This window comes from Pimephales promelas, chromosome 5 (genome assembly GCF_988280905.1).
Source record: "Pimephales promelas chromosome 5, fPimPro1.hap1.1, whole genome shotgun sequence".
Taxonomy (NCBI): Eukaryota; Metazoa; Chordata; class Actinopteri; order Cypriniformes; family Leuciscidae; genus Pimephales; species Pimephales promelas.
The window spans coordinates 24,156,878-24,178,882 of NC_142773.1; the positions used below are offsets into that span (position 1 = coordinate 24,156,878).

General features: G+C 35.7%; 1 protein-coding gene across 5 annotated transcripts in view; it reads left to right on the forward strand.

Moving 5' to 3' along the window:
- myo9b (myosin IXb) overlaps positions 1 to 22,005 on the forward strand; it is a 28,689-nt gene that overhangs the window by 5,744 nt on the left and 940 nt on the right. The window contains exons 3-41 of one of the 5 annotated variants that reach the window (XR_005618800.2): positions 3,485 to 3,579; positions 3,864 to 3,926; positions 4,052 to 4,151; positions 5,018 to 5,118; positions 5,870 to 5,993; positions 6,154 to 6,243; positions 6,470 to 6,586; positions 7,747 to 7,881; positions 7,987 to 8,108; positions 8,580 to 8,721; positions 8,855 to 9,050; positions 9,132 to 9,207; positions 9,344 to 9,436; positions 9,652 to 9,759; positions 9,936 to 9,975; positions 10,994 to 11,116; positions 11,340 to 11,420; positions 11,522 to 11,632; positions 12,562 to 12,684; positions 12,791 to 12,940; positions 13,813 to 13,937; positions 14,013 to 14,471; positions 14,800 to 14,899; positions 15,944 to 16,120; positions 17,166 to 17,257; positions 17,413 to 17,504; positions 17,678 to 17,856; positions 18,003 to 18,110; positions 18,244 to 18,414; positions 18,884 to 18,925; positions 19,024 to 19,135; positions 19,218 to 19,291; positions 19,444 to 19,633; positions 19,786 to 19,914; positions 20,008 to 20,113; positions 20,200 to 20,424; positions 20,551 to 20,674; positions 21,402 to 21,508; positions 21,766 to 21,905. Coding sequence is in view for 4 of the 5 variants with exons in the window: in XM_039654796.2 (XP_039510730.2) it covers positions 3,485 to 3,579; positions 3,864 to 3,926; positions 4,052 to 4,151; positions 5,018 to 5,118; positions 5,870 to 5,993; positions 6,154 to 6,243; positions 6,470 to 6,586; positions 7,747 to 7,881; positions 7,987 to 8,108; positions 8,580 to 8,721; positions 8,855 to 9,050; positions 9,132 to 9,207; positions 9,344 to 9,436; positions 9,652 to 9,759; positions 9,936 to 9,975; positions 10,994 to 11,116; positions 11,340 to 11,420; positions 11,522 to 11,632; positions 12,562 to 12,684; positions 12,791 to 12,940; positions 13,813 to 13,937; positions 14,013 to 14,471; positions 14,800 to 14,899; positions 15,944 to 16,120; positions 17,166 to 17,257; positions 17,413 to 17,504; positions 17,678 to 17,856; positions 18,003 to 18,110; positions 18,244 to 18,414; positions 18,884 to 18,925; positions 19,024 to 19,135; positions 19,218 to 19,291; positions 19,444 to 19,633; positions 19,786 to 19,914; positions 20,008 to 20,113; positions 20,200 to 20,331; positions 20,551 to 20,674; positions 21,402 to 21,508; positions 21,766 to 21,904 (4,848 nt within the window). In the remaining variant the exon portion in view is untranslated. The remainder of the gene's footprint in view (positions 1 to 3,484; positions 3,580 to 3,863; positions 3,927 to 4,051; positions 4,152 to 5,017; positions 5,119 to 5,869; positions 5,994 to 6,153; positions 6,244 to 6,469; positions 6,587 to 7,746; positions 7,882 to 7,986; positions 8,109 to 8,579; positions 8,722 to 8,854; positions 9,051 to 9,131; positions 9,208 to 9,343; positions 9,437 to 9,651; positions 9,760 to 9,935; positions 9,976 to 10,993; positions 11,117 to 11,339; positions 11,421 to 11,521; positions 11,633 to 12,561; positions 12,685 to 12,790; positions 12,941 to 13,812; positions 13,938 to 14,012; positions 14,472 to 14,799; positions 14,900 to 15,943; positions 16,121 to 17,165; positions 17,258 to 17,412; positions 17,505 to 17,677; positions 17,857 to 18,002; positions 18,111 to 18,243; positions 18,415 to 18,883; positions 18,926 to 19,023; positions 19,136 to 19,217; positions 19,292 to 19,443; positions 19,634 to 19,785; positions 19,915 to 20,007; positions 20,114 to 20,199; positions 20,425 to 20,550; positions 20,675 to 21,401; positions 21,509 to 21,765; positions 21,906 to 22,005) is intronic. The other 4 variants (XM_039654796.2, XM_039654793.2, XM_039654795.2 and 1 more) reach the window with 4 other exon arrangements.

Below are 22,005 nucleotides of genomic sequence, written 5' to 3' on the forward strand. Positions count from 1 at the left end.
AAAATAGAAATTCTTATAAAGAGGGATGGAAAAAAAAACATTAGGTTATGGCTAAAGGAAGCAGAACAAGCAAGCAGATTGAGACTGTTAAAAACGTATGGTGGTAATATGTTGAAGTTGTGACCATTAATATTTGATGAGAATTATTTAAACAAATCGATTTGATGATTGTTGGATCTCATAAATTATACATAAAAGAAATGAGTCATTGAAATCCTGTTGCTCCCAGATTAGGTACCTTGATACCCGACCGTTCAAAAGATTGATACTTTTATTCAGCAAGGATGCATTAAACGAAGACATTCATAATGTTACAGAAATATCCATTTTTTAATAAATGCTGTTCTTTTGAATTCCCTATTCATCAGAGAATCCTGAAAAGCTTGCCTTGGTGGCACTCTTTGACATCCCAACTGAATAAATTTACATCTTTTGTAAAGGTAAAAATTGTGGTAGTGCTATGATACTTTTTGGCTCTTTAAAATAAGAGTTTCTTGCTTCATGATGGGTTTAATGAACTTTTGGTTATGTTGATTTGAAAACACCTAAACTGTCCCTGTATTCCACTTCACCACTTCATTAATTCATAGAGACCTTTGTGTATTGCCTTCACGTGGTGTGTGTGCGCACATTGTTCTGCACACAAACAATATGCACATTCACATTGTTTGCCTGTTAGTGTTACACTTGTACTACTGTTGAACTATTATGGATCACCGCTAGAGACTCCACCTCCTTGGTAATTGTGTTTTATGTTTTGATTCAGACAGCTTAGCCCTTGTACAGATAATGGAATTATATAGCTCAACTCCACTGTAGAGTTTTCATCATTAAAAATCCATCACCAGCGCATTTGTTCCATTTAGACATTCATACTTATTCTAAAATTCTAAATGCTATAAAATTGACAAGATAGTCCTGTACTATCAGCCCGTTTTCAAGAAAATTAGAAGAGATGTCTGAAATAGAGCCAGATACAGGCAATGTGGGTGACATATATGCGGTGGAAAGTTTAGGCAAGGCAAGCATCATTTTTTTTTTCTTCTTTTTTTTTTTGTATATATATATGCATACATATTTAGCGTTAGAATGTATTCCCATTATTTCTTAAACTTACTACTGCAAGTTTGATCTACAGACATGAATTACATTTCACATTTATTAATTTAGCTGACGCTTTTTTCAAAGCGACTTACAATTGCTATACTGTATATGTCAGAGGTCGCATGCCTCTGGAGCCACTAGGGGTTAAGTGTCTTGCTCAGGGACACATTGGTGTCTCACAGTGGATTCGAACCTGAGTCTCTCACACCAAAGGCATGTGTCTTATCCACTGCGCCATCACCACCCCATTAATGTCTCAATTATGTCTTATGAATTATATCTCAAATCATGAGACTTACTGAGGACGAGGAGAGACTTGCTTTTACCTTTACAAGTAATCAGATTTATGATTTTTGCTTGGTGGATAATCTTTGTAGATGAAAATCCCATAGACTTGCATTGTAACCAAAGCCTTATGTAGTAACCAGACTCGAGTAAAGTATTAAACATGTAGAACACTCTAGCAACTCTTTAACAACATTCTTAAAAAGACTAAAGGCTTGCCAACTGCATAGCAATGTGCAAGAAACCATGTGCAACTCTTTTGTAGGGAAAAACTCTTAAAATGTAAAAGTCTATATAGTGTTGGAAAAGTACTGAACAGATGTTTGAGAAACACAAATAGGTCACAAAAAACTGGGTCATCATATCTTGAGAGTAAAATTTGTTGCACTTGCACTGAATTTTACTCTCACTTTCACTGAACTTTGACTGAGTTTTCAGTTTCATTTAATAGTAAGAGGTGCCCAATGCACTGTTATGACATCTGAGGAGTGCAGTTGTGACCTTTGTCCGTTTACTTCTCCATCTCCAGTGTGAAAGGAATAAGAGAGTGCTCTGGGCGAAGAAAACACCTAACAGCTGTTAAATGTGTACAGCAGTGAATCTAGGCCTTGTTGTTGAGCTCTTAAAGAGATAGCACCCCCCCAAAAAAAGATTTTTTTTGTCATCAATTACTCACTCTCATGTAATTCCAAACCCAAACTTTTGTTTATCTTCGAAACATTAAGATATTTTTTTTTATTGAAATATGATAGTTATGTCCCTTGATTGAAAGTATTCATCACCCAAAACTCTGACAAATGTTCGTAAGGTGATAAATAAATCCATATGAATCAATCAATCTGTTTAATCCAAGTCTTTTAAAGAGACATTATCACTTTATACAGATTTTGAATCATCAGAGTTTTAGTTGAATGGACTTAATTTGTGTTCCAAAGATTAACTGTAGTTTTGGTGAGCAAATGGTTATAGAATTTTAGGGTGAACGTCCTTTTCTGTTTCATGTGTAGTAGCCCTGGGTGTTGGCTTTGTCAGAATACCAGAACGAGTCGGCGTACGTGAACGTGTAAAGACAGGCTCTGTCAGGCCATCATATAAAAACTTATCATCTGACAGAAGAAACATCTTTTTCTTTTCTGGTGTTTTCTGATCTTTTTTTCCTCAGTATTTGTCTATACGCAATTTGATCTTGGAAGTGGGACACTATTTGTTTAAAAACATGTTTACTACAGGATAAAGTCCTGAATGATGGTAATGTCACACATCGTGTTGAAAGTATGCACATATTGAGAATCAATAGATAGCAGCCTGAAAGCATGTTGGTACATGTACACATGTCAAAGTCCTTCTGTTTAGTTTTAAAAACTGCAGTGTGCAATGTATTCCACCTTTACCTGTACAAATAACATTACTAAATATGATTTCTCAAAAACTGCAACAGTTCTGGAAAAAAGAGAAACCAAGATGTTCACTGATTAATGAATTTTGGTCTGTTATTCACACACAGCTATCATAAAACTTCATAAGACTTAAGGATTTTTTTAGTAATCTCGAGTGCTTTTATGTTGTTGTTTTGGGGTCAATTTTCAGCAGTTGGCAGCCCCTGTTTTCATTGTATTGAATAGAGTGGAAACCATTTTATTCTGTGTTCCACTAATACAAGTTTGAAATGGCTGAATAAATGATGACAAATGTTTCATTTTTGTATGAACTCTAAATTTTAACTGGAAGAGAAGGAAGTATTTTAGAGTGGATAAAGTCACACATATTAGCATTAACTACGTCAACAAATAGATCAAATTATAGGCCAATGTCATCTGAGTTACATGTACTCATTTGTTTGTGGTTCCTGTGGGTGATATAAAAATGAGTTTTGTGCTGCCCACTAAAAAATGTTCTATTAAATTCTTGTCATAGACAGATTGTTTATGATAACGTACTGTGTAGTTGAGCAACCAATGATAATGATGATCAGTAATGGGTAAAGAGTTGTCTCTCAGCATTCATAAAGACTAGATATCAGTGGGTTTTTTTTAGTCTGAAATATTTCCTCAGAAAAAATTTGCCTATCTGATGCATTTCTCGTTTGTCTCCTCAGGCCTTTGGTAATGCTAAAACAGCATACAACAACAACTCGAGCCGCTTTGGAAAGTTCATTCAAGTGAATTATCTGGAAAGTGGCATTGTGAGAGGGTGAGTCATCTGTGCAATTCTGCACACACCAGAACACCCACAGCTGAACATGATGACCAATGCATTTTATCTAATGAGGAAATGTTTATTTATTCATGTAAAACAAATGTTGAGCTGTGATGCTCATTCTCTTAATTCAGGTTAAGATCCACCATATGACATTTCCTGATATCATTCCTCCTTTTCTCTACTCTTTAAAAAAAGAAACAATTGACAGAAAGACAAAAAATGACTTGCCAGAATTGATCTGAAATTCCTAATACTGTTTGTATTCAATGTTTCAGGGCTGTGGTTGAGAAGTATTTACTAGAGAAATGCCGTCTAGTATCAAGAGGAAAAACTGAAAGGTAAAAAAAAAAAAGGAAAATTGTTAACTATATCAATTTTACATATGAATTAAATGTGCCAGAGACATGAAAAAAATGTATCGCAACAACATGAATTCCATGCCTGTTTGTTATCTAACCTGCAGGAATTACCATGTTTTTTACTATCTTTTGATTGGGGCTTCAGAAGAGGAGAGAGATGAGTTCAAGCTCCTGCGGCCTGAAGACTACCACTACCTCGAACAAGTACTGTAACTCAGAAGAGCCATCACAAAGAATCAGTGTTCCTTAAAGGGGTCCTATTATTATTTTTTTACGAAGAGTTGATTTTGTTTTTTGGGTTCACTAGAACAGGTTTTGATGCTTGATGTTCAAAAATGCATTATTTTTCACCTATCTTACATTACAGCACCTCCCTCCTCAGTCTGTCTCGAACGCGCCATCTAGGTCCTAAGCCCCGTCCTTACAATGTGTTGTGATTGGCACTGTGTAGAGAATGTTCTGGAAATGTTCCACACCTCCACAACTGCGATTTCTGCTCTATTTTAAATATTAAGGATATGGTGTGAATTTCACACCAATTCAAGACAGATTTAGACCCTGACAATGTTAACGAACAAGAGGATTCTGCAGAAGGGATTTCATTCACGTTAACAGGACGTTTCAGAGTTGTATGTTGCCTTTCGAACGGTCACTTCGTATTGCCTAGCTACGCAGCGGGAAAACTCCTTTTTTTCGATTTATTGAAACCTACAGTATATGTAAAACACATTTGCAGCTGCACTGCTAGCCCATTGAGCGTCTGGCTCGGTCATAGACTGTGCTGCAACCACTGCACAACCAATGGTGCGGGCGCCTCTGACGTGCGACCAATGAGACAATTCTATGTCATTACACGTAAAAAAATTGGAAAAGCATAGTAAAGCCCCCTTTAATGAAGCTGTTTCAGTTTTAATTTGCATTCATAATCCTCTCAATTGTCTTTGGGCAACAATGACATTAAATGGAGACCTCTTGAGCTTGTCAGATTTTTGTCCTGAGAAAAGGACATTGTAAAGCTGTTTATTCATAAACTGTATGTCAACAATTGTCTTTTTGTTTGCACCTCACAGGAAATACCGATTTTGGAAGATCAAGCTGAAATGAAACACGAATTCAGGAGACTTCATCAGGCCATGGAGATGGTCGGTTTTCTGCCTCCGACCAAAAAACAGTAAGTGAAAAATGTTTTCAAGTAAAATTAAAAAAAAAAACAACCTATATATTGGCTATGATAAAGCTTTTTGTTACTATAATGCTATCTCAGTCTGCATCTTATAGTACTTTTACTTTTAGCGAATTATATTATAATGAATTATTATGTTTCATTACAAACATTACCCATAAAGAGTAGATATCTATAAATACAGAATCGTTTTATACTGTAAAAATAAGATTTATGGTGTTTAATTAGGTTTGTCCTGTAGGGATTAAGTCACAATGGTGAAAATTTGCCATCTGTATTCATGACTAGCAAATGAAGAATTCTTCTCTGGAACAAGTCTGTGCTTGTCATGGATGGGGAAAATACATCAAGACTTTGAATATGCACTGTGCTCTTTTGGCCACGATGTACAGAGTGAAATAATGTCAAACCTTACACATTTAGATCATGAACATATGAACTGTCTTTTAAGGAAAAGTAATAATTGTTAGAAATGTAAACAAAATAGTTACTTATTCAATTATATTTATTTTAAATTACAGTTTGGATCGGCCTTCCATGTACCATATGATTTACAATGTAAAATTACCTACAATTACCAAAATGTACCATGGTTATATCATGTAGTTTAGAAATGTATTATGTGAGGGACCTTACAAAATATATATATATATATATATATATATATATATATATATATATATATATATATATATATATATTCGATTTATTGTGGCTCAACAGTTGATATCTTTTTCAGGATATTCTCTGTGCTCTCTGCCATTCTGTACCTGGGGAATGTGACGTATGAGCAAAAAGATGTTGGCGAGTGTCTTAAAGTTGGGCCAGATCATGTCCTTTCAGCTGTCTCTGACCTTCTGAAGGTACCACTGACTACTTTAATGTTCAATGTAAATTCTCTCCATAGGAGGCTGAAATGTTGTCCCTCCTACTGGTTATTGCAGTAAACCACACTTAAATAGAAGTGGACCGTTGATATAAAATGTTATCTTTTGATTTTAAATAATTGCTCTTAAATTACAGGTTAAAGTGAAGCTGCTTGTGGAAGCACTGACTACAAGGAAAGCAATGACTGCTAATGACACACTAATTTTGCCTTACAGCCTTAATGAGGTAACTTCATCTATAATGTGTTGGGTGGTGCAAATGATGACATTTTCTACTCTGTACCATTTATTTATTGACTAGTCATGTGTTAAATGCACATCTACCTTACCTTATGTGTGAAGTCACCTGTTTGAAGAGGTCCTTTGTTGCTCTATCTTCTTCATTTGTCTTTCTTCATTTCTGTGCTCTAAGAATCTGCTTACCTCATTATCAAACACTGTCATGCCTTTAGGCCATCACTGCCAGAGACTCTATGGCCAAGTCTCTGTACAGTGCACTGTTTGACTGGATTGTCCTGCGAATCAACCATTCTCTACTGAACAAGAGAGATTTGGAGGAGTCTGTCCCGGTATGAATCATGTCAAGATCATTTATGTATTTGAATTTTTATATATTTGACTAATTTCAGCTGTTTACTACCTATTATATATAATTGTGTATATGTGTGTGTGTGTGTGTGTGTGTGTACAAATCAAACACACACACACAAAATTAAATAATATTTTTACTATTAAAATATGTTTTCAAGATCAATGTTTGAATTAAAATTAATCTAATCTTTAATTTTTTATTGTGAATATTCTATATAATATACACTTCCAGTCAAAAGTTTTGGATCGGTAAGATATTTAATGTTTTTAAAAGAAGTATCCTCTGCTCACCAAGGCTGTATTTATTTAATTAAAAATACAAAAAAAATCCTGCAATATTGTGAAATATTATTACAATTTAAAGCAGCTGTTTTCTATGCGAATATATAGTAGTAAAGTGTAACTTATTCCTGTGATCAAAAGTGAATTTTCAGTATCATTACTCCACTCTTCAGTGTCACATGATTCTTCAGAAATCATTATAATATGATGATATTATACAGTAAAATTTTCTAATGTTACTAAAGATTCTATTTCAATAAATACTTTTTAACTTTCTATTCATTAAAATAAAAAAAATATATATTTTCAACATTGATGGTAATAATGAATGTTTTTTGAACATCAAATCTTCATATTAGAATGATTTCTGAAGGATCATGTGACACTGAAGAGTGGAGTAATGATACTGAAAATTCAGCTTTGATAACAGGTAAAACATTTTTTAAAAATAAAATAATATAGAAAACCGTTATTTTAAATTGTCATAATATTTAACATTTTTAATGTTTGTGTGTGTGTGTGTGTGTGTGTGTGTGTGTGTGTGTGTGTGTGTGTGTGTGTGTGTGTGTGTGTGTGTGTGTGTGTGTGTGTGTGTGTGTTTTAATCAAATCAATTCAGCTTTGGTGAGCAGAAGAGACTACTTAGTGTATTTTGATTGGTAGTGTATATTCTCTAATATAATACAATTTACATATTTAGCTTTTTAATAAATATATTATTATCATTATAATAAAACCTATTCAAAATGCAAGTTATGCAATGCATCTTAAGTAGCAAACTATCTACTTTAAATCCTTTTACATTGTATTTTTATTACAATTATCATCATATTTTCATTTTATTCTGTTTCTCACAGTGCTTATCCATTGGTGTACTGGACATATTTGGATTTGAGGATTTCAAGATAAACAGCTTTGAACAGTTCTGCATTAATTATGCTAATGAGCAACTACAGTATTACTGCAATCAGCGCATATTTACTCTCGAACAAGTGAGTTATGACATCTGAGTTGTACTTTGGTGTCTCCTTTAATCATGGTGGACAGGAATGTCTGTAGCTCAGTGTGCATCTGCTCTTGCTTGAATTGTGTTTTAGGAGGAGTATATGGCAGAGGGAATCACATGGCACACTGTTGACTACCCTGACAACATTGGCTGCATCAGTCTCTTTAGCAAGAAGCCCACCGGGCTGTTTTACCTGCTTGACGAGGAGAGCAAGTGAGTTCAATCCCATAAAGCAGTATTTCTCAACTCTAGTCCTGGGGACCCACCTTATCCCCCATAAATTTGGTGTCTGAAAGGGAAACTCCTACAAAAGCATATGGTCAGTAAGGTCCGTCCATGCCTGTTCAGTGCTAATTTTCAGTTAGTAAATCTGGCCCTTAGTGTGTTAAATATGGAAGAATCTGACTCATTCTGGGAGATGTGTCCCAAGAACTTGAATTGAGAAGCACTGCCGTAAAGCAATGCACAGTCATATTTTTACATTTAAATCTATTCCCTTTAGTGGTATATTGTATTGTTAAAAGCATATGCTCACTGTTAGCAAAAATGTAGCATCTGCTGATCCACTACTTGAATAGGATCTGGCAAGCTATTTAGAATGTATAATACAGTATGTGAATTAGTATGCACTAGTGTGGTTTTTAGTAGTCCATTAGTTAATATTCAGTGTTATGGTCTTTCTAGTTTTCCTCAAGCCACAGATAGCACTCTTCTAGATAAGTTTAAGCAGCAGCACCAGGACAACGCGTTCTTTGTGCAGACCCCAGTGCGGGAACCAGCCTTTGTCATTCGCCATTTTGCTGGCAAGGTCAAATACCAGATAAAGGTAAAGGAACAGACCCTGAAACTAAACTTTCCCTTTGCACAAACATTTGGAGTGTGGTTGTGTTACTTACAACTGAAGTGTCTATGGTGGGAAAGCAATACTGAGAAGCATTTGTGATGTTCCTGCCCTATAGGATTTCAGAGAGAAGAACACAGACCACATGAGACCAGATATTGTTGCGTTGCTTCGTAGTAGTGAGTGCAGTTACCTGCGCCAGCTGATCGGTTCTAATCCAGTGGCTGTGTTCAGATGGGGCATCCTCAGGGCCACGATACGCACACTGGCCGTGTTTAACGAGGCAGGACGCAGCTGGGCCGAAAAACATCCAGGTTGCGATCTACTAACGCCTTTTTACTTACAGCTTCCAGAAGTGGATTATCATTGATTTAACATGTTTGTTTCCCTATCAGATCAGATCAAGCGCTACTCCAGGCGTTCTCTCGGGGAAATGAGGACACCCAGCACTCTGATAGGGAGTCTAAAGAGGTAAATGGACTGGATCAGTTCCTGTAGACGTATGACCTCTTGATGGAACAATGGATTTATGAATGAACGTGTTTGTTTTAAGTTTGCTCCATACATGATAGTTCAACTGCTTATAATTGCAACTTGATCTCTACAGCCGGAAGTCTTTGATTGACTTTTCCTTTGATCGTTCTGAAGAGGGTCCACTTGAAGCATTTGAGGACATTTTTGCAACATTTGAAAATAAGAAGTAAGTTCACCATCACTCAAGGAACTTACTGAGTTTGGGTTCTTCTCTATTTGATGATGATTTCCTTCTGTGGATTAAGAATCTAACCGAGGTTACTGCATGCATTTTCTGTGAAATGGGTGATTGAAATGACTAATTTTGGCTGTTTACTCCCTATTGGTTTTATTTGATCTCCTTTCTAAACTTTTTTCTGATTTGGGGTTGGGGTGAATCAGGGAATTGCATGCCAAAGTTCTCCACTCCCTAAAGCAGTTTGGTGGTGAAGTTCCTCACAAGCTCCGTCTGTCCACAATTTCTGTGAGGAAGTCTCGTCTCTTCTCTCAGTGAGTGGGGCACATGTTCTGTGGCCATCTGTCTGTGGCGGCACTTCTGCTCTCTGTCTCCGCTTGTGCTTATTATGTGCAATTTAATTGGGGAAAAAATCAAATGGGGTATTCTGCTCAGTTTTCCCCCCATCTTAATTGTAATCAAATCTTAATTATATGTTATTACTTTCTAGGAAGAACAGGCCAAACAGACACAAGCAGCTAATTCCTAAGGTAAATTCATGAATCAGTCCTTGTTGTTGTGGTTTTTGCTGAGGCTATTTTATAGAGTTTAATACTTGAATTCAGCAGTAATGCTTTAAAGGGATAGTTCACCCAAAAATGAAAATGTTGTCATCATGTACTGTATGAATGTCTGTCTTCTGAACACAAAAGATATTTTGAAGATTAGAAGATATTTTGGTAACCAAACAGTTGACGGTAGCCATTGACTTCCATAGTATTTTTTTCATACTATGGGAGTCAATGGGGCATTGGGCCTTTTTGGTTGCCCATATACTTCAAAATAACTACTTTTGTGTTCAACAGAAGAAAGAAACTCATAAAGTGTTGGAAAAACTTGAGGATGAGTAAATGAAATTTTCATTTTTGGGTAAAGTATCCCTTTAAATTTGATCAAAAGTGACTGTTAATGCTTATACATTGTTACTAAACTTTCTATGTCAAATAAATCTTGTGTATCATTTTTCTACAAAAAACATTTCAATAATTGATCAAGTTAATGTAATAATAAGTGAAAATGTCATAAGAAATGTTTCTTGACCACCAAATAAGTATATTAGAATTATTACGGATCATGTGACACTGAAGACTGGAGGGAAGCATGCTGAAACTTCAGCTTTGTCATCATGGAAATAAATTACAGTTTTAAAATGTATTAAAATAGAAAACATTTTATCACAAGTTTTGTAGAACCGTAGGAAACAAATTAACTGCAGGTATATCCAAAATTTAACTGGTAGTATACATTACAAAGGCACCCAAAATGTGTTTAATGAGAAGAATATCAGATACTTGGTCCAATCAGTAACCAGCAAGCAATGCCGTGGCAACCACATAGCAACATGCTAGCGAACTAGGTAACTGCATAGCAACACCCTGGCAACTACCCAGAAAAAATCCTAGCATCAAGGTGCCAAGTTGTACATGGGCGAGACCCACTTCAGGAAATGTAAAAAAAACAAATAATGTCAGTGAATTTCATCAAATGTTCTTTTGTTTTACTATACAGAATCTCATAGATTCACACTCTCTGAAGTTCATCATGGCCCTCACGCAGCACAACCGAGCAACCAGGTCCCTGCTCCATCTGCACACCAAGAAGAAACCTCCGAGCATCAGTGCCCAGTTCCAGGTTAGTATTATCTAAGTGTTGAAAGCATACGCTTCTTCATCATAGGGCTCAGGATTGGTTTGTTCCATCTCCGTGTGAAAGCCTGTTTTGTGGTAGTTGTAAATTAGATAAAAGGTTCAGACCCCTGAAGCTGTGGGGAGGTTTTGATATGATTTGCAGGGGTTTAATGGATGCTGATGGACAAATCAATGAGTCACATGATTTCATGTATTTTACTGCCCAGGCATCTCTAAACAAGCTGTTGGAAACCCTAAGGAAAGCAGAACCGTTCTTTGTCCGCTGTATCAGATCAAATGGTGATAAGGTATGGTGGAGAGCTATTGTATGTTTGGTGATTAATCTATTATGTGTATTACTTAAGTGATGGATCTTCCTTCTTTTACATTTTGGTGAATGTGTTTACAGAGGGAAATGCACTTTGATGATGCCCTAGTCCTTCAGCAGCTGAGGTACACAGGCATGCTACAAACGGTTCGGATTAGGAGATCTGGCTATGGAGCCAAATTCACCTTCAAGGTAGTGTAACATGACTTTTTAAAATTAATATTTATTAATTAGGACTGTCAATTTAATGCAGATAATCATACCCCCTGACCCATGCATACATTTCCTAATAAGGAATTTAATTTTATTAAATAACTTAATAAATATATCAAATAAATAAGAAAATATAGAGGAATCCAGGTAAGATTTATAGACTCTTACTAAATGGATCGCTGTTGACTGTGATACGCATATATTGATTTTTTTAAGATGTCTATATAATGCTTTACTGGTCTGCAAAAACAAGTCTCTTAATGTCATCCTCATTTGAAGACTTCTCAGCAGATGTTGATATTTTTACAGATTAATTTGAATACTTAAGTATATCATACTTAATTAGATTTTTTATTTGATTGATACCTTAGTGGGGAAAAAAAAACTATACCAAAATGTATTTAAAATACTTTTATTTAATACTATGTATACTACAAATACCTTAATATATTTACTGACATATCGCTTGTGACTTACTGATAAAATTATAATTAAACTTTATTTTGACTTTATTGCACAATGCACATTTCTTGATGTTAAGCCTTAAAATGTGTCTAATATCACTATTAATAAGGATAGTATGATCTCCGTGTAATTTTAATGGAAGAAATGTAAAGTGTTCCTAAAGAATACTTGCAATAGTTTCACTTTAGCACAATCATATACACTTAAGTATATCTTTAGTTGGACCTCAGCAATATTTCTGGATAATTAAGGTACATTAAGTACAAAATGAGTTGTTCTAATTTATTATACCACAAGTTCAATTGCAGGGTATTTATATTATGTACATACATTTGTAAATGTATTTGTATTATACCTACCATAAAATAAATGTATGCAAATGGATTTTATTATTTACTTTATTCAGACATGTCTAAAGGCTTCTTCTTACATTGTCACCGCAGGAGTTTACAGATCAGTTCAGAGTATTGCTGCCAAAAGAAATATCAACACCTCAGGAAGATATCACCAACCTGCTGATGAAAATGGGACTTCCCAGCTCCAGTTTTCAGATTGGCCGAACTAAGGTTTATTTCAGTTTCACGCTTCACTGAAGAAATATCCACAACCTGCTTTTTGTCATTCAGCTAAGTTTCAAGCTTTCCTTAATTGACCGCTCATCTGTGTGCACAGGTGTTTTTGAAAGAATCAGAGAGACAAATACTTCAGGAAGCCCTTCATAAAGAAGTGATGCGGCGCATCATCATCCTGCAGAGATGGTTCCGTGCCTGTTTGATGAGGAAACAATACCTGCAGGAGAGGAAAGGAATTATAACTATACAGGTACCATTCGTTTGGTTGGCTTGGGACTTTACATAATCTTACATAACATTGTCTGAAAACGATATATGCCTTTTTTTGTCAGCTGAAATTAGGTGGCCTAGATATATTTAGTTGCTTCCTTTCAATTAATGTTCTAATGTTTTTCTCTTTTTTTTTAGATAAATTAATACTTTATTTAGAAAGAAAATTTAAATTGGTCAAAAGATCTAGATAAATGCTGTTCTTTTGAACTTTCTATTAATCAGAGTATCGTGAAGACTAAAAATAAAAGCCTCACGGTTCCACAAAACTATTACGGAGTTTTCAACATTGATAATAATAATAAATGTTTTATGAGCACAGAATCTGCATTTTTAGGGTCCGAGCAGCACAGATGGTGTGAGGACCCTCTTGGAATTGCTCCGTTTATTTATCATGTGACATTGAAGACTGAAATGATGGCTGCTGATTTATGGAGTAATCAGTTTTACCATCACCAGATTAAATTACATTTTAAAATATATTGAAATATAAAACAATTTATTTAAAATTGTAATCATATTTCACAATAATGCTACTTTTAATGTATTTTATATTAAATAGATTTGGTGAGCATAAGTCACCCGAGCCCGACCTTTTTAACAGTAGTGTACGCATTTATAATTTACTATCTTTCTCTTCCTTGTAAACAGACCAAAAATATTTTATATTAATCCTGCACTATTACACAGATGTTCTAACAACATATTCTCATTTTATGTAATGCTATTGTACATTGTGGCTTAATTTATTGTTTATTGTGAACCATCTTGAACCACAAATGGTTTTGTGAACTTGAAACCCTGCAAAAGAGACACTGTCCCTGAGCAGAGTTGTCCTGTTTCATCCCACAGCGTTCGTGGCGTTTTGTGCGTGAGACATACAGAGGTAGAGCAGCTACGGTGATCCAGGCTGCATGGCGAATGTCCAAACAGAGAAAAGAGTTTTTGAAGCAGAGGGAAAAACTCAAAGCACAGACGTAAGTCCAAGTTACCTTTGGGTGTTTTTTACTTTAAGGTAAAACAATATTAGTCATTTTGGATTGTTTTTTCAGATCTAAAACCGAACTGGGCGATTTGAACAAGCCAAGTCAGCCAAAGCCTCCATTGCCTAACGAATCTAGCACCCCTGAACGAAAGAAGGCTGAGGATACGAGCCTGCGGTTAAACTCCGAGACAAAGTCTAAGTTTACAATAGAACCTACTCCTAGAATCACAAAGCAACTCAGCATCAAGGAGGACCAACCTGCTCGAGATGATAAAGGCAAGATTGGTGTGAGGAATAAAGAAAGACAACCCTCTCCTTCAGGCCTCCCGCGGCCTGTGTCGCTTCCACTGAACATGAGCGAAAGTGGTTCTGATGAAACTCAAAATGCTGTACACCTTCAACGGCGCAACAAGGCATCCAGGTTGAAGGAGAAGCCTGATAAATGGAAGGAGAGGACCAGTGAAACAGCACATTTGGAGAACATCAGTGCTGAGATAGTACGACTTCAAACCCAGAGGAAATTGTGGTTAGAGTTATATTTTGGTCTTTTTTTTTTTACAGTAAAGACTCATTTTATGTTGTTTTTCTTTATTATGCAACTCTCTGGAGTACTTTATTCTGATTGGTCAAATATTTTTTTTTAAATGAGCACTATATTATATGTTTGACTGTTGTACCTAAAAATATCATCAATATTAAAGTCTGTTTATCTATTTTTAAAGCAGCCATGTTATACCTTTCAGGCAGTTGGTTGTCATCACAAATTTTTTAACCTGCCAGAGTTTATTTTGTGGTAATGCCTGGTTGGTGGTACATTATTCCTTATTTATTTGTTACCGTTTCTTATATGTTAGGAAATCTGGCATTTCAATTGGCATTTCTCAGTCCCTGGAAAATGTGTCCAGAATGAGTTCTTCAGAGTCAGACAGCTCCTCCTCGCCATCCAAAAATGAGGTACTGTTTAAATACTAGTTATGGTCTTTCATTTAAATGTAAAATGTTATGCTATATGTTGATGTAAAAAAAAAAAAAATCATATTTTTGCCCCTCAAAAGTGACATAATATGTCTGTGTATATATATATATATATATATGTGTGTGTGTGTGTGTGTGTGTGTGTGTGTGTGTGTGTGTGTATGGATATACTACCTTTCAAACGTTTGGGGTCAGTAAGATTTTTAACTAAGAAATTAATACTTTTATTAAGTGAGGACACATTAACACATTAAATTGATTAAAAGTGACAGTAAAGACATTCTAGTCATCAAAGAATCAATAAAAAAAGTATCATGTTTTCCACATTAATATAAAGTAGCACAAAGTTTCCAACATTGATAATAATAAGAAATCTTTATTGAGCAGCAAATCAGCATATCAGAATTATGGTAACGCTTTATTTTGATGGTTCCTATTGAACATTATGTTGACTATAAGTAACTTTGCAACTACATGTCAACTAGCTCTCATTATTCAGTATTAGTAGACTCTGTTTAATATCTGCTAACTTTTTATTGTGATGATTCTCCAACAGACATTCTACTGACTATAAGTAACTTTGCAACTGCATGTCAACTTATTCTAACCCTAACCCTAGCAGTCTACTAGTAGTCTACTAATGGGAGTTAGTAGACATGTAGGTGCAATATTATAAGGGACCATCAAAATAAAGTGAAACCAGAATTATTTCTGAAGGATCATCTGACACTGAAGTAATGATGCTGAAAATTAATGATGCATAGAATTAAATGAAAATATATTAAAATGAAAAACAAATGATTTTACAATTTTACTGTTTTTACTGTATTTTTAATTAAATAAATGCAGCCTTGGTGAGTATAAGAGATGTTGAAAATTTAAAAAAAAATTACAGATCCCAAATGTTTAATTCAAGAGAATTTCATAGATTATTTTACAGTGTTTATGGTGTTTATAACTCGATTAGCAGGGACAGGTTACCCTTCTTTTTTTATTTCACCTAAACTGGTTCACGTATCATAGGTTATGGTTCAAAGCCGTAAGCACTTCAAACACAAGCGCCGACTAGCACGTCCCCGCAGTGGACTGAAGTGGGATCATTTGGATCTAAGCGACATGGAGTACTGGAGTTTTCCCCTTCCTCCCATAAGCCCCTCCACTCCCAACCAGTCTGGTATCCCCTTGGTACTGGAGACTGTGGTAATAGTCTGACCCATTTACAAAGGGACCATAAGAGCTGCTGTGGGCCTTGCTTTTGCACGCAACAGCTAACATAAGAATCAACATTAGATGCTGTATATGGGAAGCGTTTCAGAGACTTTCGAAACCAGACTGATCCTGTTCTTGAATGTTTCTGACTGGAAGCTGGTTTCTGACCTTTTTTGTGTCGTTTTACACAGTTAACAAACACTGAGGCCATCGCTACTTGTGCTAATAAGTGAATGTTGTAAATACAGTAGATATAAGAATAATGTTGTGGTTGTCAGGTTGCAGATGATGTTTTAAATGTATCATTATATAAGGGATTTAAACGTCTTTTATAGTACTAATTGGGTTTTTATATAATATTACATGCTAAAATGTATACATTTTATTTTATTTTCTATTAATTTTCTGTAACTTTCACTTCCTCAAAATTGGCTCCAAGCTATAACAGCCCCAGTATCCGGTTTTGTGAGGTTTTAGTTTCTTGTTTATTTACTTTTTTTACCACAGAGCCTGATTTCACAATAGTGGATACTGTGGCTCTGAAGAGCTTTGCTAAATAATTTAACAATAATTGTCAGGTTTTTTGCAGGTTATACTAGACAATTTTTATTCGGCAATCTGGAATATAGCTAAAATTCTATAAGCAAAAAAGGTCGACATGGATTTTGGAATGCAGTGTGGGAGATGTAATGCTGGTGGTGGCACAAATAGAAGGAAATAACCCCAATCAATCTGTGTTATTAGTGAACATTATGATTACAAAACATTCTTGCTAAATGGTTGTCAGCTAAACTTGTTTTGCATCCGCTTGAATGTGGTCTTGCTTTTTTCTGAGCTTTCTGTGGTTGTTTTGCTAAAAAGAATGCATGGTGGGACTATGGGTAACAAAGTGACGTTTAAAAATCTCATCATTGGGATGTGTAGGTTTCATTAGAGTGATTGTCAGAAGTTCAGGATTTGGCTGAATGGTCCACCTTTTTTTTTCTGCAGTCTCATGATAATCATTTTCAATCTCTAACATGTTTTGGTCTTTCAGATCAAGTCGCCTACAGAAGCCGATGGGTGCTTCAGTATCACAAGTAGATCACCAAGTGAGGAAGCAGTGGTAACATCCAGCACACATGAACGGTGATTAGTCCTTTCCTTGCTGAACTGTACTGTTCTAGATTCTACCTGAAATATCATTAATTTGTTTGGGTTTTTTTTTATCAGTTTTTAAAATTGTATCATACATAAGTGCTTTCATGTCAATTTAATGGAAATTTTCTGTTTGTATCCTGTAGGCGGGGATTCCTAAAATATTTTAGGAAGCGTCTGACACCCCAGGATGGCAATACTACAATGGCAAAGACGTTGGCAGAAAAAGGCGAGCTAGGTTGTATTATTCGCCCAGACCTACTTCATTCTTTCATTCGTTTATTGATTTATCTATTTCTATTATTATGATAATAAATACATAATTATAAAACAGTTAGACCAATTTTGAGTAAATGTTTCAGTAACTCGCCTCTTTTTCACTCATTTACCTCTGTTTCTTTGGTCCAAAAGCCAGTGCCTTTCATTCTCCACGTTCCAAGAGCTCAGGCACTTATCCTGGAGCCCGTCGCAACCCCACCATTAAAATTAGCCGAGCTACTCGTGTCCAGGAGCAGTGGAATGCTTCGCTGGACAGAGAAATCACTGACACTAATGAACTTCGCCACCTCGATGAGTTCTTGGGAAATCAGGTTTGTGTTGAAGTTTATTTTCATCTGCTTTTTTTAAGGCATTTTTTTATCCTAAATTTGGATTTAAGTTCCTTTTTGTTTATAGTCATATCTTATCAAATTTGCACTTTTAAGTGCGTAATCTGTTGGTGTAACGTTGAATTCAGATGAACGATCTAAGCACCCGCACAAAGGAACTCTCAGAGACAGAAAAAATCTTCTTCTCGGCCACCACACAGTTCAGAGACACCATCAAAAGCATGTACTCCATCTCAGTAAGTTTATCTGTGCTCTTCTTTTACCTTCCCCTTATCATAGTTTCACAGATACGGTAGATAATAAGTACTGAGAGTCTTTGTTTGTTTTTTAAGCAAATGTTTGAAATGACCTGTTTCCTATTCCCAAAAGAATCCCAATATCGGCTATAAGGACCTGATGTCAGGTTACCAAGCTAGGGTAGCCAGTCTCGCAGGGCTGAAGAAATTGTCTGAGGTGCCGCTGGTAATAAATCTTTTCCAATCAGTTCTGGATGGATTTATCAGGGGGGAAGTCAAACGACTGGAGGGAGAGCCTTGTAAGGTAACTTATGTTTTTTGACTTATGCAACTTAAGCTGTAATTTCCACAGACGCTTAACTTCTCAAATATATATTTTTTTATAAAAGGCAAGTCACCAGACCCTTGAGGAATCTGGGCCTGCAGAATTTCAAAAAAGACTGATTCCCACTGTTCACAAAATATACCCAATTGCATTTTAAAGTTTATCCTATTAATACCATGTCACATAATTCTGCATAGTTTCTAATGTTTTTGGGGAAAAAAAGTTTCTAATGCTCCCCAAGGCTACAGTTATTGGATTTAAATCTAAAAATTTTAAATATTATTCCAGTTAAACTATTTTAAAATGTTATTCCTCTGATAGAAAAGTTGATCAATAGTTAAACAGTAGTGTTATAAAATGTGGACCAAGCTGGCAGATTCCCAGTGGACCTAGTTATCAGTTATCATTAAATTTATCCTAATTACATGCCCCTCTTTCAATTTTTCAGGTTAAGGAAAGGAACAGAAGAAAATCCAAAAGAGATGCATATGTAAGTTATAGAGACATAATATAGTTATATAGCTAAATTTATAATGCATGATGTGAAAATACAAAAAAAACACTAATATATAACTATCCCTTAAACAGCCTCACAGCCCACTGGGTCACTTATTTAGCACATACCAGGTGACCATTATGCAGTCATGTGACCAGTGCAGCTCATTCATATGGGGAATGGAAAAAGCCTTCATCTGCAGCTGTATGTATCCTCCATCCTTTTCCCTGACCATTGCAAATTGACAAGGATTCAGAGGTACTTTATGCTGTACTTTCTGTTTCAGCTTGTAAAATGGTGTGTCACAAGAAGTGTCTGAGCAAGATAACAATAAATTGCTCAGGTCAATGTACCAAGAAGGTGAGCAGTATTACTGTATCACATACTATATATTCACAGGGAAAATTCTGCCATCATCTACACAAGCTCACTAACATTAGTGTAGATAGTGACAGTGTAATGATAGACATGTTGGATCACATAATTACACTTTATTTGTTTCCATTCATCAGAAAGAGGGTGAGCATACCCTCCACTTTGGTGTACCTATCTGCGCCTTGACCCTCACAGCTGACTATGTGCCCTTCGTCATGGAGAAGATGCTGGTACATGTTGAAATGAACGGACTGTACACAGAGGGCATCTACCGCAAGTCCGGCTCAGCCTGTCGAGCCAAAGAGCTTCACCACATACTAGAGAAAGGTAATAGTGTGATTTGATTAGTCTTTATCCCCTCATTATCGGAAATTAGAGGGTGCTTTTTCAAAGTAAAGGTTTTATGACCTTTGTCATGTACTTTATCGTTGCTGAATCTATTTTGATTTAATATAACTGCTATCGTTTTTTCCCCTCAGATCCGCAGAATGTCTGTCTTGACAATTACCCCATCCACACCATCACCGGCCTGGTCAAACAGTGGTTACGGGAACTACCTGACCCACTCATGACATACAACCTCTACAATGACTTCCTGTATGCTGCGGGTAGGGTTTTGACCACATGCAACTTTGGGTGTAAAGGCTAAACATTTATGCCACATATGTTTGAAAGAAATTCTTGTTTTTTCACCCCCCCAGATATGCCAGAATCACCCGAGCGGTTGCGTGCCATCTACCGAAAGTTAGATGAACTACCTCCCTCAAATTTCTCTACTCTCGAAAGGCTCATTTTTCATCTTGTGAAGTAAGTAATGATTACATATGACTGGAATAAATATAAGACATCCTGTGCATTGCTTCACCTCTTGCCTAATTTCTTTTTGTATTCAGAGTGGCGAAAGAGGAAGCTCACAATCGAATGTCAGCTAGTTCTCTATCGATCGTCTTTGGGCCCTGCATTCTACGCTGCCCAGATTCTTCGGACCCTCTCCAGAGTATGAAGGATATAAACAAGATCACTCTGTGAGAATCATTTTGGTTTATTTGCCTTCCTTGTTTATGATAAGCTTGTTTGTTTGACTTGAAGCTGGTAGTTGATGGTCAAGATAGGAGAAGGTATACTGAAAATACAATAATGTGATTATCTAAGCAGCTAAATCGTTAATGTATTTATTCAAAGTAAACTACTTTCTTTGATTATATTCATCATATATGAACCCTTTGGTTAACATTTATGTGCAGTTGTGTGGAGATTCTGATTAATGAGCAAACAAGGTGCTATAATCAAAAAATGGAAGAAATTCAACAGTTGGAAAATGCAGAAGCTATCGCCATTAAACAGCTCAAGCTCAGGAGACAGAACACGGTAAGAGAAGCGTCACTTGCTAGTTTGCAATATAATACCATCCTAAAGATTTTTTTTAAGTAATTAGTACTTTAATTAGCAAGGACACATTAAATTGGTCAAAAATGACCGTATTTTTTTTTTAAATGTTACGTTACAAAAGTGCTGATGCTGAAAATTCAGATTTGCCATCACAGGAATACATTACATATTAAGATATATTCAAACAGAAAACTTTATTTTAAATAGTAAAACGATTTCACAATACTTCTGTCTTTACTGTATTTTTAATCAAATAATTGCAGCCTTGGTGAGCATAAACATTTAAAAGTCATTGCCAAATGGTAATGTACAAAAGATATCACACTTTAAGATCTGTTGTGAAATGAGCATTATGACATTAGCTTCGTGAGTCATGACGTAGAAACAACACTAATAAATCCTTATGGGTTTTCCAATTATTCTGAAATATGCAATATAGCAACACATTACACCTGTTCACCTACATGCGGTACATGCTGCACCCCTACCATTAACCTTTAACTGTACATGCTGTTTTCATGAAATATTGTTCAATTAATACTTTTTTGTATGTGGTAACAATTTATAAAAGGAATAAACCACTCACCTTATTGCTTAAATGTATGCCCCATTTCTAGTCTAATATTTACCCTCTTATATAGCAGTTTGCAAAGTGCTTCTCGTGGCTCTTATTTTACATGATTTCATGATCTCACTTTCCATTTAGATATTTGAGCGGCCAAAATTAGATTCAGACGCATCCACAATGGACAGAGCTGAGCTTGAAATCGAAAAGAACCTGCTGGAGAAGATCAAGTCCATTAAGAAAGAAAAGTGAGTTGAAAATGCATGTATAGCTTTTTATTTTTTCATTCATTGTTTAGTGAACAAATTCGTATTGTCTTCTAGCACAGTTTTAAATGTGCTTCGATCGCAGTGAAGTTGTATCATTTCACTTTTGCATTTTGATTTTACACTTTAAAACGGCGGGAACTTTCGTCTAGGGGTACAGAAAAAAAATGTATGCCGATCTTAAGAATTATAAGTCGGTATAATTGTGCAATTCAAAACGCATTCCGTTTGTGGTTTAGGAACAATCTGGCCTCCAGACTGCCTGAGTTTGACCAGGATAGCTCTGATGCTGAGAACATGGACTCTGAATCATTGGTCAGCTCTGAGAGTCTACTAGAAGATCATTTTGTGAGTTTGGACTTGGAAGGTCAGTACTGAGGTACAGAAAATTTTAATTACATTATGCTTGGATGTCCCGCATATTCTGTGTCCAAGAGGGCTTGGATTCGCTGTTCTTGTGGTGAGCTGGTTATTGTGCT